The 15,983-nt window shown below is 40.4% G+C and overlaps 3 protein-coding genes across 3 annotated transcripts; 2 read left to right on the top strand and 1 right to left on the bottom strand.

Annotated features, from left to right (window-relative positions):
• Positions 1-1,961: 1,961 nt before the first annotated feature.
• On the bottom strand, positions 1,962-5,597 carry fam168b (family with sequence similarity 168 member B). Its single transcript, XM_030769342.1, has 7 exons — positions 5,540-5,597; positions 4,230-4,318; positions 3,968-4,051; positions 3,353-3,495; positions 2,908-3,088; positions 2,427-2,551; positions 1,962-2,257 (listed from the first exon to the last, which is right to left on the bottom strand). The coding sequence occupies exons 2-6, from the start codon at positions 4,297-4,299 to the stop codon at positions 2,439-2,441; spliced, it is 591 nt and encodes a 196-aa protein (XP_030625202.1). The 5' UTR covers positions 4,300-4,318; positions 5,540-5,597; the 3' UTR covers positions 1,962-2,257; positions 2,427-2,438.
• A 913-nt stretch (positions 5,598-6,510) lies between these two features.
• fbxo45 (F-box protein 45) lies at positions 6,511-8,753 on the top strand. Its single transcript, XM_030768993.1, has 3 exons — positions 6,511-6,987; positions 7,647-8,003; positions 8,205-8,753. The coding sequence occupies exons 1-3, from the start codon at positions 6,670-6,672 to the stop codon at positions 8,388-8,390; spliced, it is 861 nt and encodes a 286-aa protein (XP_030624853.1). The 5' UTR covers positions 6,511-6,669; the 3' UTR covers positions 8,391-8,753.
• Positions 8,754-11,175: 2,422 nt separating this feature from the next.
• Positions 11,176-15,524, top strand: nrros (negative regulator of reactive oxygen species). Its single transcript, XM_030769420.1, has 3 exons — positions 11,176-11,257; positions 12,378-12,498; positions 13,464-15,524. The coding sequence occupies exons 2-3, from the start codon at positions 12,391-12,393 to the stop codon at positions 15,414-15,416; spliced, it is 2,061 nt and encodes a 686-aa protein (XP_030625280.1). The 5' UTR covers positions 11,176-11,257; positions 12,378-12,390; the 3' UTR covers positions 15,417-15,524.
• Positions 15,525-15,983: the final 459 nt, after the last annotated feature.

The raw sequence follows: 15,983 nt of genomic DNA, 5'->3' as shown, positions 1-15,983 counted from the left end.
TATTGAAGTGTGAGATTGTAATGATTTCTGTGTCACTGCATTTTTTTACACGTGTACTTCAGAGCTGCTGCTGCTGTTCATACGTCAATTTCAAATTGTACAGCAATGAACATTTATATGATGTTATTTTTGTTCATAATTTATATGTGCATTGACTGATGTCAGTTAAGTCTGATCTCTGTTCAATCTTTTGATTTGTTAACATTTTACAGTGAAAATCTCTACAGGAAACACACACTTTTACGGGATTAGAATGAAAGACAACTATGTTCTATGGAGCCTGCATCAGTATCTAATTCGTTTTTTCAAGAAAGTTACAACATTAAACACACTGGATTCAAACTGTGTGTGTAATACCACCATCTGGTAATACAGGGGGTTAAGGTTCAGAGCACAGTCGTCTGTGCACACCAGCCTCGAATCACACATTATTTATACCTTTCACCATGCAACAAGATATTGAAAAAGGGAAACAATTAAGAGCGAATTAAACTGTTCAACAGTTTTTCTAAAGATGTAAATATCACTTGTGGTTTGTTCGGGAAAAGAAGTGTAACAAAGTGTGTCACAACCCAGATTCACCAGTTAGAGCTCATTTTGCCCAACAGCAGCTAATGACACGGTGGTTTCTCTGGGAGCGCTTGCTAAGACTACCGCACATGCCAGTTCCACTCCAGGATGTATCAATTTATCTCATGCCAACAGTCAAACAGTACACAGCAACTGAACAAATGTTCAAAATACCTTAATGATTCTCACAGCTGGTGAATGTGAACTGTTTTGAAGATTCAATTTTAGGGCTGAAAGGGTTGGATAAAATGATCAAAATGCTGACAATTCTCATAATCGTATTTATTTTTTGGTCTTTCTTGAAAATACAAAACAAAAAACACAAAAAACATTACAAAACATTCTTTAACTGAGGTGACATAGGCAACATATATGAATAAGTAAAAAGACAATGAAAGTCAGTCAGTTATGGTGCAAACTTGAGGTAACAAGCAATGTAAAAATTTGGGTCCTTAATAACCGAATGACTCAAATTAAGAATTACTGTGTCTTCCAGTAGTGCTATCAAATTAATTTAATAGAGTTTCACAAAAAAAAAAAAAAAAAAAAAAGATTCAACTCAGTATATCACATTTTAACCTTTAAAATGTCTCAGGTTAGCAATGATTCTAATGTCACTCTTTCAGTCAGATTTTTAAAGAGATAGCAAAACCCACTCAAAGACACATAGAAAGAAGTAGGCATGCTCTCAGCTCTGTTTCAGACACTTTTTTGTTGTTCAGTGGTTTAACCAACCAAACAAATGTACCCCACACAAGCAAATGTGAGCCATACACACACACTCACACACACACACATTTCACTTCCAAGTGGCAGGAGTAGAAGAAAAATGGTATACAGTGGTGAAAGAAATGTATCTGAAACAGGCACAGACTCAAAAGCCCCGCCCCCCCCACCTCCTCTTATATTAAAGACATAATATTTGTACGTGTATGGTTGCTTACTAATGCACTCAAAGTAGTAAGAAAAAAAAAATGTCTGGGAGTGAAATTTCAAGGACTCACAGCATAGTTTAAACCTGCCTACTGCATGTGTCAATTTGACAGACGATTAAAGGAAATGCAGAAATACCCTAAGAAATAAAATCAGGCTGGTAACACTCGTCTAAATAAAATCCAACTTAAAATCAAAAGAAATGTAGGATTTTCACTACAACACTTTTTTTTTTCAAATGGTCAGCTTCAAATGTCTGAAAGAGCGGTTTGAATTTTGCATTAGTCATACAAAATTACTTTTTTTTTTTCCCCTTGCCTTTGGATTTTGCTTTTGACTATGTTGCATCAGTCATGGCAGGTAGATTGAGCTAGCATTATGGTTAACAATATTTACATGCATTCAATTAGATATGAATTCAAAATAAAAACAAATTCAAACTCCCTTTTTCTGTTTTCACCACTTAAAGATTTAGCTATAAAAAACTGCAAGACAGTCCACAAAACACAAGTTTGCATGGAGTACTAGTCGTCTGATGTGAGATATGCCGCAAAGAGATTAGAGTGCTGCTGGGTAATGTAGTCAGAGTGGAAGGGCCATTGTCCACTTTCCAAATGGAGCCTTTTTTTTCTGCCGTTTGGATTCAGATTCACATTAGGTTTGGAAGGAAGAACAACTGGGTGGAGAAACTGGTGGCGTCAGCTCCAACTGTAAAATACTGGACTGTTTAAATGCATATCTACCATCGTCTTACCTGGGGAAACCACAGAAAGCATCAACACAGACTGAGGAAAATAACACTGATTTAGTTTTCTTAAATGAACGTATGCATTTTCTAGCCACTAAAAAGTTGCAATCTGTCTCTTCTTTGTGAGTTATTTTTTCTGAGCCAAGGGAACTGACAAGCATATGTCTTTACTCACAGTGCCATCTGTTCACCACTGAGGAGGCACATAGCTGTAGGTGGGTGTGCCAGGGGGTCGATATGTGGGCATCGTGACTGGATGGGGGGCTACTGGAGTTGGGGAGTGAGTTGTTAACAAGGTCCCTGGAGAGAGGTAGGGACAGAAAGAGTAGATTGAATGTAAACCAATATATTAGACTAACTAGACTACCGGGAGGTATTCCAGAAAGCAAGATTTCTCAGTTAGCCAAAAATGAAAACTATCCAATGTGAGACCAGAAAAAGCACATTCTTACTGGACAATCTTCACTTTTGGATCACCTGCTGAAATGAGAAATCTTTCCTTGATGAATTAACCTTTGGCCTCTAGTAGTGATGAACACATTGTCCAGAGACATCTTTTTGAATTTTAACTTCAAAACTTTATTTGCTTCCCCATTTAAAATGAAATCGATGTTTTTCCCTTAAAACCCACTCCAGGACCCAAAACTAAGACTTACCCGCTGACATAGCCATGGTGGTTCCTGCTACCATTCCCATGGCAACACCGTTTGGGCGGGGGGGAGGTGGGATGGGAGGGGCATACATTGCTGCTGGCATTCCATTGGGCTGGACCACTGTAGTGTGATGAATGACATGCGGTGGTGCAGCGAACAGGGGCTGTGTGTAGTAAGTGCCTTGCTGCTGTGGAGAGAAAAAAAAAAAGTTTTGTTTTGTTTTGTTTTTTCCTCTCATATTTTACATGTAGGCAGCTAACACATCTAAAATCTTGCTACTACAGCTAGGCAGCCCTACAAATATAACAACTTCAGAACTGTGTTACAAATCACTCATTTATACATCTTCAGCTTAACTCCCATATTGTAATGACCAAGTCCTTTGGGTGCGAGATTTTAATATAAATGAAAATCCATCCCTCAGTTTGAGCAGGGTATTTGAACTGACCTGTGCGTAGGGGTTCTGTTGTGGGTAAGAGCTCCTCACTGGGTAGACGGCCGCTGGGTAAGGATTGGGTGAGGAGGAATAGGGAGGGACAGCACCAGTGGTCGGAGAACATGACATTTTGAATGGCGTCCCTGGGGCATAACCTGAAAGAGAAAAAGACTGTGAACTAAAACACGGGAGTATTGTAGAGGTCATTGTTAAACATGTGAGAATGAGGACTTCAGGGCTTGGCAGCATTATACTTCTCTTGAGGGACTACATGACGAGGTCCTCCATTGTCCTCCCAGTTATACAAAACAAAGGAGAGAACTGCTAATAGCAAGCACTATATGGATAACACTAACTACAATTAAAGATAATGCTAAAAAGCTGTTTTTTTGTTGGGTTTTTTAACTATTTCTAGGCATAACACATCACCTGTTTCCCAGTTCTTTATACAAAACAACATTCTTTATTAACCAGTATGGTGTAACTATGGTGCAAATGGGTACAAGACCAGGCAGGTCTTCCATGTGGATCTACACGACACAAACACTGAGCATCAGATGTTGGGGAGGGGGTGCTGCATGGAGGGGGCAGGAGAAGGGGTGGGTGTTCGTAGCGGGTTACCCTCACCTGTGGGAAAGGCTGGGTTTGCTCCGGGGTACATGTTTGGGGAATAGGCAGGGGCAGCCGCCGCGTAGCCTACAGGAAACCCAGCTGTAAACAGACAAGTCACAGAGGAGATCATGAGCTTCACTGACCAAACAAAGTGTTTATGCAGAGTGCAATGAGAGCGATGCATTTCAACATGGTCTTTAATTAAGTGACGATGGCATGAGGAAACAGTGTCAATTCAGTCTGTTGTGTGTGAGCATAAGAGAGCTCTCCTGTTTACCTGGGTATCCTATTCCTTTAGGGTTGGCATATGGAACCCCTGTTGGTGCAGGGCTGTAAACAGGGTTCATGGTTCCCACCTCTTGATTGCTTTACAAAGAACAAATAGGTAAAGAAATGAGGCACCAGTATTTACTAGTTAAGGGCAGTGCAGTACACAAATAATATATGTATGTGTGTGTGTGTGTGTGTGTGTGTGTATGTATGTGTGTATGTATGTGTGTGTGTGTCAGTATCAATGCTACCTTTCATGTGTCTTCACTGTCTTATGAATAATTAAAATTTTACGTCTTTACCAGTTCAATCACTACCTAGCTATCCCACAGGGCTCCTAGCACTCCAAAATACAAAATACTCTACAATCATGTCAGTTCGGGTTAAACTCAGTCGACGTTGGTAAATTTGGAAAGATATCAGCGCGGTCGTATTGTTGATACTTTGTTGTTAGATTTCTGCTAGACTTTTGCAAGCATGAAACGCATGCTATAAAAACCTACTTAAGTATAACTATTGTGTTAAAAGCGCGTGAAATGCGAGCTGCACTTTACAATAGCCAACTCATCGGTGTTCAATACACTCATGAAAACGTATGTTTCTGATTGTGAAGCAAATTTCATGTCACTTCAATGTGACTATAATGTCACTAAACTCATGAATGTCAAGGAAATGCTCGAGTATGCGCTATGTCTGAGTTATGTAGCACGACTGATGGAAGTTATGCACGTGCAGTACCACAACGTTGACCAAAATCGGCAAGTGGCGTTCAAACACAGACAACACCGAAAGCAGCACTTCTAGAACGAACTTAGTAAATAGCATGCCGCCATTTTTGGCCAGCAAAAATCTAAAATTAGCCATCAGTTTTATAGATCAAAATGAGGCGCATGCTAAATTTAAGTTTTTACTGCTGAAGCTTCTGTTGCTACCATGCGCATCTCTTCTTCCCTTTGACCATAAGCATGGCTTTCAGTTTGCGTTCCCGATTGTAAACTGACGCTGTTCGCCCTCGATTAATATTTCACAAGCATCCCGATTAAGCTAGTTTAACTGCACTCTAGCTATCACCACAGCCACTGAAGTATTCTTCATCAAGGTTTCGCCTAAGGACCGTGACAAGTGTTAGTATGCACAATGAAAGCCATCGTGTACCACAGGCCGCGGATGGCATTACATTCCTCGGCTTCAGCATCTTGCATCCCCGCTTATCCCATTCACTCCAATATCTACCTCCAGTCTTGGTAAATCTCATCAACAGGTAAATCAATTTAGGTGTTATCATCTATGTGTGCTACTGCTGTGCGTGTTACTCACGATCGTCGGTGTTCTTGTGTTGACACCGATTCTTCTCTGCAATGATCTTTATCCCAAATTAAAACGGTATTTTCGTCTTCACTCACTGTCCTGTTCTCCTACCTTGTCTGGGAACGCTGCGCAGCAATCCTTTAGCAACGGGCGTCACTTCCGAGTACGTTCACTGATGCCTCTGTGTTATTACACCCATGTCACGTGTAAAGGTTCAAAAGCGCGATATGGCCGTGTACATATTAATCTTAAAAGCGTAAATCTTGTAGTTTTTACACTGAACATATTTTTGTGAACTTAATTTTTAGGATAACGATGTTCAGGAAATGTACATTCAACTGGAAGAAGGAAAATTGGTGCCTTTCTTCTCTTAAACACAAAAGTACAATACATAACCTAACTCTAGACCCTGAATTAGACTAGAATTTTGTTTACCTGGTGTGACTAATTATAGCGCCAAATCTAACAGATCTGACAGAATGAGCAAGTAATCATTTATATTTTATTGCATTATTGTTAGAATCATGTAATGTACCCCATACCAACTGTATGTGTTCAGGCATGTGCGTATTGCACTGTAAAAACTTAGAAAAAAATAGACAGCCAAGTGGCAGTTTTGTCGTATGGCTTAAGATTATTGTTGTTTTACTATCACAGCTTTCGGTGGTGCTCTGAAGTGTAATTCAAAATATTTAAATATTATTTAGCATAAGCTAAATTCCATGTTTACGCAAACAGGGCAGTCTTTCAGGTCCTGTAAGACCTGTAAATTAAATATAATTAACATTTTAATTAGCAATAGCAATACACCAGCTATAAAGTGTTAAATAATTTTAATTAGTTTTTATCCCTGCTTCTGAGTAAGATTTTGTAGTAAGAGTCGGGAATATCCGCTTTTCCCATTTTTTGAGCGGTTATATCCGGGACCTGCACAACAGTCACTCCGAGTCATATCTCCCTTGTCTCTCCACCCTCAATTCCAACGCTGTTGTTATGCCTGCTGGGGTGAACGATAATGATTAGTTAAACGTTGCTTTACCCTGATCTGTCCCGCATTTCTTTGACCGATCCATGCTTATGCTATTGGGTTTATCGGGAGCTGTGCCAGCACTCAGCAACTAATTTCGACGGTCCTCAAAATGTCTGGGGCCGCCGGTGGAGGGGCGTCTTCTTGCATTGGCGCAGCCGCTGCGAGTTGTAGCTCAGCCGGTTCCTCCTCTGGCCCAGCAGGCACAGGCGGAGGAATCGCAGGCAGGCTACCAAGTCGAGTTCTAGAGCACATCTTTTCTTATTTGGATTTACCAGACCTAATGAGGTGCTCTCTAGTGTGCTGGCACTGGAACAACTGTCTAGCTGATGAGAATAGCGAGGTGTGGCGGAGCCTGTGTAGCCGTGTCCTCAGCGAGGAAGCTCTGCGCTCTGACATACTTTGTAACCTGTCAACGTACAAGGCAAAGGTAATAAAAACAGCTGTTTCGAATTCTGTTTCATTCACTCTTTTGCATCACGATCGATGAAGCTAACGTTTGCGATTTGTTGTCATCTGAGTCTGCTAAACGATTATTGGTTACTATGACCGTGTTTGTTTTTGTATTTGGACTACTGTTCATTCATTGCATCAATAAATATGTTCTCCTGCTATCTATGACTTGCAATTTACTCCCGCCTTTACTACTGTTCATTTACGGGTACCATTACCAACTCATCTGACGATCGATGATGACGTCATCTGTAAATATTAGCCCTGGTGGCTACTGTCCCACTACTATAATGTGACGTACTTACACGCGCTTTCTCACCTGCTGACTAAGAGGTACAGTATACGAGTGCAAACCAAAATGTTGACTCTTGGCTATGTGTAGTCAAAATGCCCTTGAACCCCAGGCAGCATGGAAAAACGAAGAATTCATGCCCCAGCTGTGATGTCTTGTTGCTAGTCTGTTTTGTTTTGTCTATGATAGTATTTGAGCTATCGTGAACTATCATAATACGTTACGACTGTCACATGAGCTATGACAGCGTTGAGTTCGGAGTTGCTTGGTAATTTACTTTAACAGCTATACTCACAAAATATAGTAACTTAGTTAAATTGATCTTCTTTCTCCTCTGTTCGTAGCTAAAGTCCTTTCAGCATGCCCTGAGCTCTCATGACTGCTCCCGTAATGTTTACGTCAAGAAGAACGGCTTTACTTTGCACCGCAACCCTATTGCCCAGAGCACTGATGGTGCCCGTGGCAAGATTGGCTTTACTGAGGGTCGTCACGCCTGGGAGATCTGGTGGGAGGGACCCCTTGGGACTGTGGCTGTGATTGGCATAGCAACCAAGAGGGCACCCATGCAGTGCCAAGGTTATGTGGCACTTCTAGGAAGCGATGACCAGAGCTGGGGCTGGAACCTGGTGGATAACAACCTACTTCACAATGGGGAGGTTAATGGCAACTTCCCACAATGCAACAATGCGCCCAAGTACCAGGTACAGAGGTCTTTTCAAGTTCAGATAGCAAGCATGAATGAATTGTCAAATCACAAATCCGCTAGCTTCTAACTGGTGTTTAGATCGAGGATGCCCAGGTGTGTCTGTGTGTCTCCGAGTAGAGCTGTCTGTGTTCATGTGTAAAGTAGCTTTGAAATTACAGTAAATATTGTAATATTGTATTTACTGTTTTTTTGGCAGATTGGAGAGAGAATCCGTGTGATCCTTGACATGGACGATAAAACTTTGGCTTTCGAGCGGGGCTTCGAATTCCTTGGAGTGGCGTTCCGGGGCCTTCCCAAAGCCTGCCTCTTCCCGGCTGTCTCAGCTGTCTACGGCAACACAGAAGTGACAATGGTGTACCTGGGCAAGCCCCTGGATGGGTGAACAGGTGCAAGTAAAGTGCCATAATGAGGAAGGCAGAAGAGTGCCAAGAGCACGGGTGGCATAGAGGTGGACTCTTTTAACATTCCACTGCAGGAGTGAGAGCCAAGCTGGGTGTGCTGGGATTGGTGGAGGATTAAAGGGGGGGGGGGGTAAAAAGGAGGCTGACTCTCACCAGTACTTATCAGCGGAATCACTATGTTTATACGCCGTAAATGTTTCTCTCATTGACGGCCCAGGACGTTGTATTTTTATTTCATTTTAATCTAATTTATGAAGTAACATTGCAAAAGCCGGTAAATGTAAATTGTAAGTAAGCCAAGCCAGACTGGTCATGTGGCAAATTTTATAGTGTAATATATCTGATTAAAAGACATTCTTATTCATGTTATAATTATGGTAATTAATATGATGGCTTTAGCTGTTTACCTCTGTAGCATGAATTGGGACTGATATTGAGGGAGAGGGGGGGGCAGGGGGCAGGGTTTATGCCATTGACTGAGCCTACGCCAAAACTTACAGTAACATATCCGTTATCTTTTGATGACAATGTTGCATCAGACCTCAAAAATAGGACTGCGATCTTAGGAGAGTTGATTGTGTGCATGCAGAATAACTTCATCTTGGTTCCCTGTTGCCATTTGTGAATAAGGAACAATAGCAAAGGTGTTTCATAATGTAAAATGTTACTCTACATCCATGTTGTGGTCTAGTAGCATATCATATTTATTTATTAGGTTTTATCCTGAGTAGAAGGGAGGTGAGAGAACCTACAAATAAAATCTAAATGGTGCCAGTCTGTGAAAGGATGTCAACCTGTTTTTTCTGTATTTGTGTGTGTGTGTGTGTGTGTGTATGTGTGTATTATTCTAATAACACTGCAACAGTCTGTATAACTTATTCATATAATACTGCAACAATAGTGCTTCTGATAGTGCCATAAAATATGAGTGAGTGCATTGCATCTCATTTTTAATCGATATGCTCGACCCTCACTTGAAAACCCATTTCTTTTCTTCGTTCCACAACCACCAGAGGGAGTATTTCCCTGTCCTTTGAAGGCAAATCAATTGGAATGTCTGAAATGCCATCACTATCTCCCTACACGATGACTCTCAGCCCAGTTAACGTCCTCATTTCCGACTCATAATCGAAAATTAAAAGTTAACCTTTGAACGGTATACTGTAACAGTTTGTACAGTTTGCTACTGTTTGCAATTTACCTTTGTCAACCCCTGCCCTGGGCTGGTGACGAAACGTGTCCATCTCAGTACAGGAAGTAGCATGTGAGTGACACATAAGCTGTGGTCAGCCACAGGGGGATCGGGTACTGCAGAGGTTTGGGCTGCTTCACTGTATCATTCTCACCTTTATCCCTCTTTCTCACCAGCATTTTTCCACACTGAGAAGTAAACTGGCCTTAATTTACCCAAGTTGCCCTGTTTTCTTTAAATTACATGCTGAAGTGGTTGTCTACACTTTGAATATAGCTATACACTGCAAACAGAACCATATTATAGGCCCCCACAAATCTACTGGGTTATTTGGCCTCATTAGATGTTTGATAATAAAATGGGTCAATAGGTTGAGTTTGTAATATTCTTGCTAGTTCACCAGTCTCTCAGGAGAAACAAAGATGACAGACTGTTAGTGCACACTTACCTATTCTATTCAGTAAATATTACAGCAGTGTTTATAGTATTTTAATTTATTTATACATTTTCCCAACCTGAGGCAGTGGCAATCCTGGAATGAGAATCTGATTTCAGTCTTGTCAGATTCTGAAGACCAGAACACAACAGTGATCTTCTCAGTCAGCAGTTAAAAACCTAACCATTGATATGTTTCAGTGGTTCGTACACATAGGGCCAAAGCCTAACCACTTAAATATACCCAATAGACACTCTCTGAATTCACCACTTCGCACAGTCAACACATTCATAAATCTAGTCTCAGAATATCAAACCAAATGCAACAATACCTTAAAAAGAGGAGATTATTTAAATAACCATAAACATGTCATTCTTGCAAAATTGGATATGCCTTTTAAAAGCATTTGCCAACCAGCTATCTTACAGTGTATCTCCATATTAACAATGCAAGGTTGTCAACAAATGTGAAATTAGTCAGCCTAACGAATGTGAAAGCTTTTTTTTTTTTTTTTTTACGAATCTAACTGTGACTACTGATGCACAGAAACAGCAACGGAAAGCAGTTGTTTGTAGCAGAAGGAATGGTGTTGCTGCTTTTAACAGGAAGGGTGTGAGCTCGTAGTGGTTTCCTCTTCAGTAGTATCTGGAGATCTGAATCAGTAGTGGGTGAAATGGGTGTGTTTCTTCGGCAGGTTCTTGTGGTCTACACAGTTCAGCAAAGAGGGGTCTAAATATTAAAGTATTTCATGCATTTCTCAGGCAATTCTGTATTATTTAACTAGAGGTTTCCCCATGAAGAAGAGGCATGTTGGCTGTATGATTGATTCCCATCAAAGAGCTTACTGAGATATGACCTTTGCTGCAAAGCGATGTTATCCATTTATTTATTTTTTCACCTTTGTTTTCCCCTCATGTTCATATGATGTGCATGGCCAGAGTCCGTTCATGGGGATGTGGTCGCTTGAAGAGCGTCATTATGCATATTCTCTGACCTCGCACTGTGAGACTTTATGATCTTGGCAGTAGGGCTACATGTGACTTGGTTTCCGTTGCCTGCTTGCTTCCGCAAATACTAAAGACACTTGTAAGAGATGCAGCAGATGTCAAATGCTCGCATCTTCAACAGATCTGGTCAACTGTGGGATCTCGCGGCGAACCGAAGTAATGGTCTGGAGTCGAACTGGCTGCTGCGTGAAGGACGCAAGCCTTACATAAAACGTAAGTGCACGTATGAATCAATCGCTACAACCCACACGGTAACAGAAAGCTGCTACCGCTCGTGAGATTCATAGAAATCAAGAATCAAATACAGCTGTCAGTCGGATTGCGTTAAAAATTGTGTTGGCAAAATCAACACTACACTGCTTTACACATTAGCTTAACGATATTATTTTAAAACAATTTTAGATACTACAAGAATTCAGAACGTTAAATACGTGGTCTAAGAATGGCTGGTGGTCTGCAGTTTTGAATGATGAGAAGAACTGCGGAATATGCGGTTCACAGCAACTTCTCAAAGTCTATTTTCTTTCTCAGACCACTCGTACGATAGCAAACAGACTGAATTTGATTGACCTGATCTGACCTGTCACCTATTATGAATGCAATTTTAAAACAAGTACTGAAATTGCTTTGCTAACATGGTGATATAAAGTGAGACTGTGAAGTGTGATATCCGCGCTCTAAGGAGAAAGATGGGCTACTTGAATAAGCTCTATGAAAATGCAATGAAAGCAAGTTATTTCAGTTTCAAGCAGCATTGTTAGAAATATTGTAAGGAAACGTAAAAACACTCCTAATATTGTTTTTTCCCTTATTCATTTACTATAACTGTTTTAACTGTAATTGAGTAAACGAACCTCACAGTGAATTCTACAATATATTTTAAAATATCTTCATTCAGTTAAAATATCTATACATTCAGTCTATTTAACCCATTGCAACGCCCCCTACCCCCCCAAAAAGAAAGAAAGAACAAAAGAAAAAGAGATAAGAATCCAAATCAAATCAAAACCTTAAAACTTTCAATTGTCCGACTAGATTATTATCTAAAACGCAGTCCAAGAGGATTATTTGAGCACAAAACCAGTTCTATCAAATAATCCGTCTACTGCTAAAACGAACTAAGACCTTCTTTGCCGCGAAATGTGCAAGGCCAAATGTTTGATAATAATAAATTTAGGTAAATGTCTACGTGTTTCGGTGGGATTGTTTGGCTACACATCGCTATGAATAAGAGGATGGGTGAATAAGTTTTTTATGTTGGATAAATCGTTTTTACCGTGCTAAAATCGCTCTTGAATTTAATCATGGCCCCTGCCATGTCTGTTTCTCTCAGTAATTATGTTAAGATGCCCATCCATTGCACTCTCCCCATCCTGCTGCACCGTGCCCTGTTGCCCGTGCTGGTCATCCTGATGCCAGCCTCCTGTCATCCACGCGTCACTGCCTGCAGATTGGTAAGAAAAAGGGACAATATTCAGTTATGTCATCTGGTGTAACATTACATAGTTAATAATGGAGACAACAATTAGGAAACAAAACAAAAATAAGCATTTTAAATGGGTGTTCATATGTACAAAGAGGATACTTGGGGAAAACTGCTTGAGCAATTAATTCAGTTCATTGATATTTGTCTCTAAATAATATTTTGCCAATGTTATATGGCTTAACTTTTAAAATATAAAGAGAGAAATAGTACATAGACTTAATGTCTTTATTGTGTATGTGCCTTTCGTATACTGAGAGTAGAGAAAATGCTTTATTTAGCTAAAATAGTGTTGTTAAGCAAGTCATGCATAATAATACACAATGAAAGATTAGACAAAGAAACAATAAATATCGTTAAGTGCTGTCCTGTTGTTCATGTGTAACATTTCTATATGTATTTCTGGGTGAATTTTAAATAATCATATAAAATTCAGACTGCACGGGGTTTTTCAATAGAAACTTTTTCATCCTTTCAACAGTTCACCAGTGTCTTTCTCCTCAAAGTGATTAGTTAGTCTAGAATCAAAACATTCACATGGGATTTAGTTTATTTTGTAACACGTTCGCCCGTTTTCTTTTTGTATTTATGGAACAACAATATTTCATCATTTTGATGAATTTGTAAATATCATTACATTGACAGAACCACAAGAAATGTTTATGAGCAGGGACCTCTTGCATACTGCTCGTGAGGAATGAAAAACACAAGTGTTCCTATGTACCTTCTGCTCCGTAGTCATGTGAATACACATTAATTAGTACGTTTTAAGGAGCAGTACTAAATATACAGTATTTTACATTTAAGAATGACATTTAATTGCATTAGAAATAATAATTAATTCCAGGATCATTGTACCCTTTTATCATTGTGAAATTAAATGGTGAAAAGAAACAAAAACTCCTCATTTCTTTCTCTTCCTTGATGTCTGCCTAGACTCAACGCACAGCTCTGTGTGACAACGGTCAGCTCCAGAACATACCAAATACCCTACCAGAGCATATAGAAGAGATCTTTTTAAATGAGAATTTGCTCCAGATAATACAGGACGGTAGCCTCTCCAGATACCCTTGGCTGCGCTCTCTTAGCTTTGCAAAAAACCTTTTAAAGACAGTGGAGTCAAAGGTGTTCTCCCACACACCTCTTATAGAGAGTCTCAATCTAGCAGACAATGAGCTTCATCATGGATACCAGCAGGTTGGCCAATCACTGCATCCTTTGTCCAAGCTCAGGAATCTGGATCTCTCTGGAAACAAGCTCACAGAGGACATGGCCTGCGATCTTCTACAGAATCTCAGCTCTCTTGAGTACCTGTCCTTATCAAACAATCTTCTTTTAAGGCTAGATGAGTCAACCTTCAGCAGCCTTTATCAGCTGAAGGAGCTGAACCTGGAGAAAAACTTGCTGTATGAAATTGATGGAGCTTTTGACCACTTAAAGAAGTTGCGGAGGCTCAATTTGGCCTTTAACTTCCTGCCCTGTTTATGGAGGTTTGAAATGACCCAACTATTGGTCCTGAATGTAAGTCACAATGCCATCGAATGGTTCATAAGCAACCAGGATCTGAAAGAGACATTTGAACTAGAGACACTAGATCTGTCTCATAACCACCTCCTGTTCTTTCCCTTCTTGCCGACCCACAGCGTCCTACGCACTCTGTTACTGTCTCACAACAGAATCAGTTTTTTTGGGCACCTAGCAAACAAAACTCTGCAAAACTCGACTAGCAGCGTTCGGTTCTACAATCTGAAGGGCAGTGAGACTAATGTGACAGTAGACCTCTGGGATGACAGCCTTCATGGAGATCTGTCCTCTGTGGAACTATTGGATCTCAGTGGAAATCAAGTGGGATATTTCCCCCATGGCTTCATTAAGAAAATGCCACATCTCTATTGGCTACGGCTGAGAACGAACTGTCTGGAATCCTTGAACCTCACAGCAGAGGAGCTGCCAGCAACTCTGTATGAACTAGATGTGAGTAACAATAGACTTACTGAGCTTCGTGGTGACCATAGTTCAGCCAAAGAGATGAACAACCTAACGCATCTCAACATAAGTCTAAATAATATCCAGCAGCTGCCTGCCAGGGTGTTCACTACTCTTCCCAGGCTCAGTGCAGTGGACATCAGTTACAACTCAGTGGATGTATGCTATCCTGGGGAGTACAGTAACACTACTTTATCAGACTGCGCTGTCTGGTCAAACATTGGCTCTCTGAAGCAGCTCTACATGGCAGGATGTAGCTTGGCAAGGCTGCCACCTTCACCATTTGATGGAACGCATTTAACTCACCTTGAACTATCGAATAACCCAGATTTAGACCTTAGCCATGGGTCTTTGAGAGGTCTTGAGGGAACTTTACAACACCTAGGACTAGGAAACACGGGCTTACAAAACTTTGACTTTTCACCATACCGCCAGTTGCGTTCTTTAAACATCTCCAAAAATTTTCTCTCAAATCTTCCAGAATCCATGTCACACTTAAAGTTGAAATTGCTGGATGTGAGGGACAACAAACTGAACACCATCTCCACACAACTTGCTAATGTGTTAGCTTACGAACTTGAGACTCTTTTTGTGCAAGGGAATATTTTTAACTGTTGTCGATTAGACTGGTACAAGAAGTTTAAGGAAACAAGAACAGTTCATATCATAGACGTTGAGTATGTTATGTGTCTGGATGTAGCACACATGAAACACAGCCTCGCTCATTTAAACTCTGTGAACTGTGGCAGTAACAATGAGGAATCCATTTGGTGGTTCATTTTGCTTTTCACAACTCTCATTCTGAGCTTGGTTGGCATTTTTGTCATATATATCCTCACCTTCAGACCAAAAGTGCTACCCAAGGCAATAAAGAAAAAGTGTTGGAGACCCACGTCATATTAGCCAAAATAATGTGTGAAAGTTGTACAATAAAGCTACAAGCAATGTTGCTTCATGTGTTCTAATTTGCTGCAAGTGTGGGAAAAAAAGACAATAACAACACTAACACCCAAAGTGTCACCTACCACAATTGCTGAAAGGTTGTGGTTGTAAGCCCCTGAGCTTTGACACAGACCTTTGTAATACTTAACGTTACAGCTGTGACACGCCTATGCCGAACAGTAACTAGTCTGTCAGAACCTATAGTATGGTTTCACTTATAGCCAAACTGCTCTGAATTGCCCTGCCTTTTCTAACATGTAGCAGATGGTTTTTATGCCTGTAAGATTGGATTTTTTTTGTTGTTGTTGTTTGTTTGTTTCAAGACATTTGGTCAAGTACAGAGTACCTTAAAGAGAAACTGATGATAACCACATCAGAAACAGCAAATAACTGTGAATGATCAGATTGATAGATTGATTACCCCCCCCCCCAACAGCCCCGAAAAAAAAAAATCCACCCCTGGTAACCACCTCTGACTGAAACGTATTGTTAGATGAGCATGTTTGGGAAAGTACTCTGCAAAGCAGA

Source organism: Chanos chanos, chromosome 3 (assembly GCF_902362185.1).
Source record: "Chanos chanos chromosome 3, fChaCha1.1, whole genome shotgun sequence".
Classification (NCBI taxonomy): Eukaryota; Metazoa; Chordata; class Actinopteri; order Gonorynchiformes; family Chanidae; genus Chanos; species Chanos chanos.
This window is presented reverse-complemented; position numbering and strand designations above follow the sequence as displayed.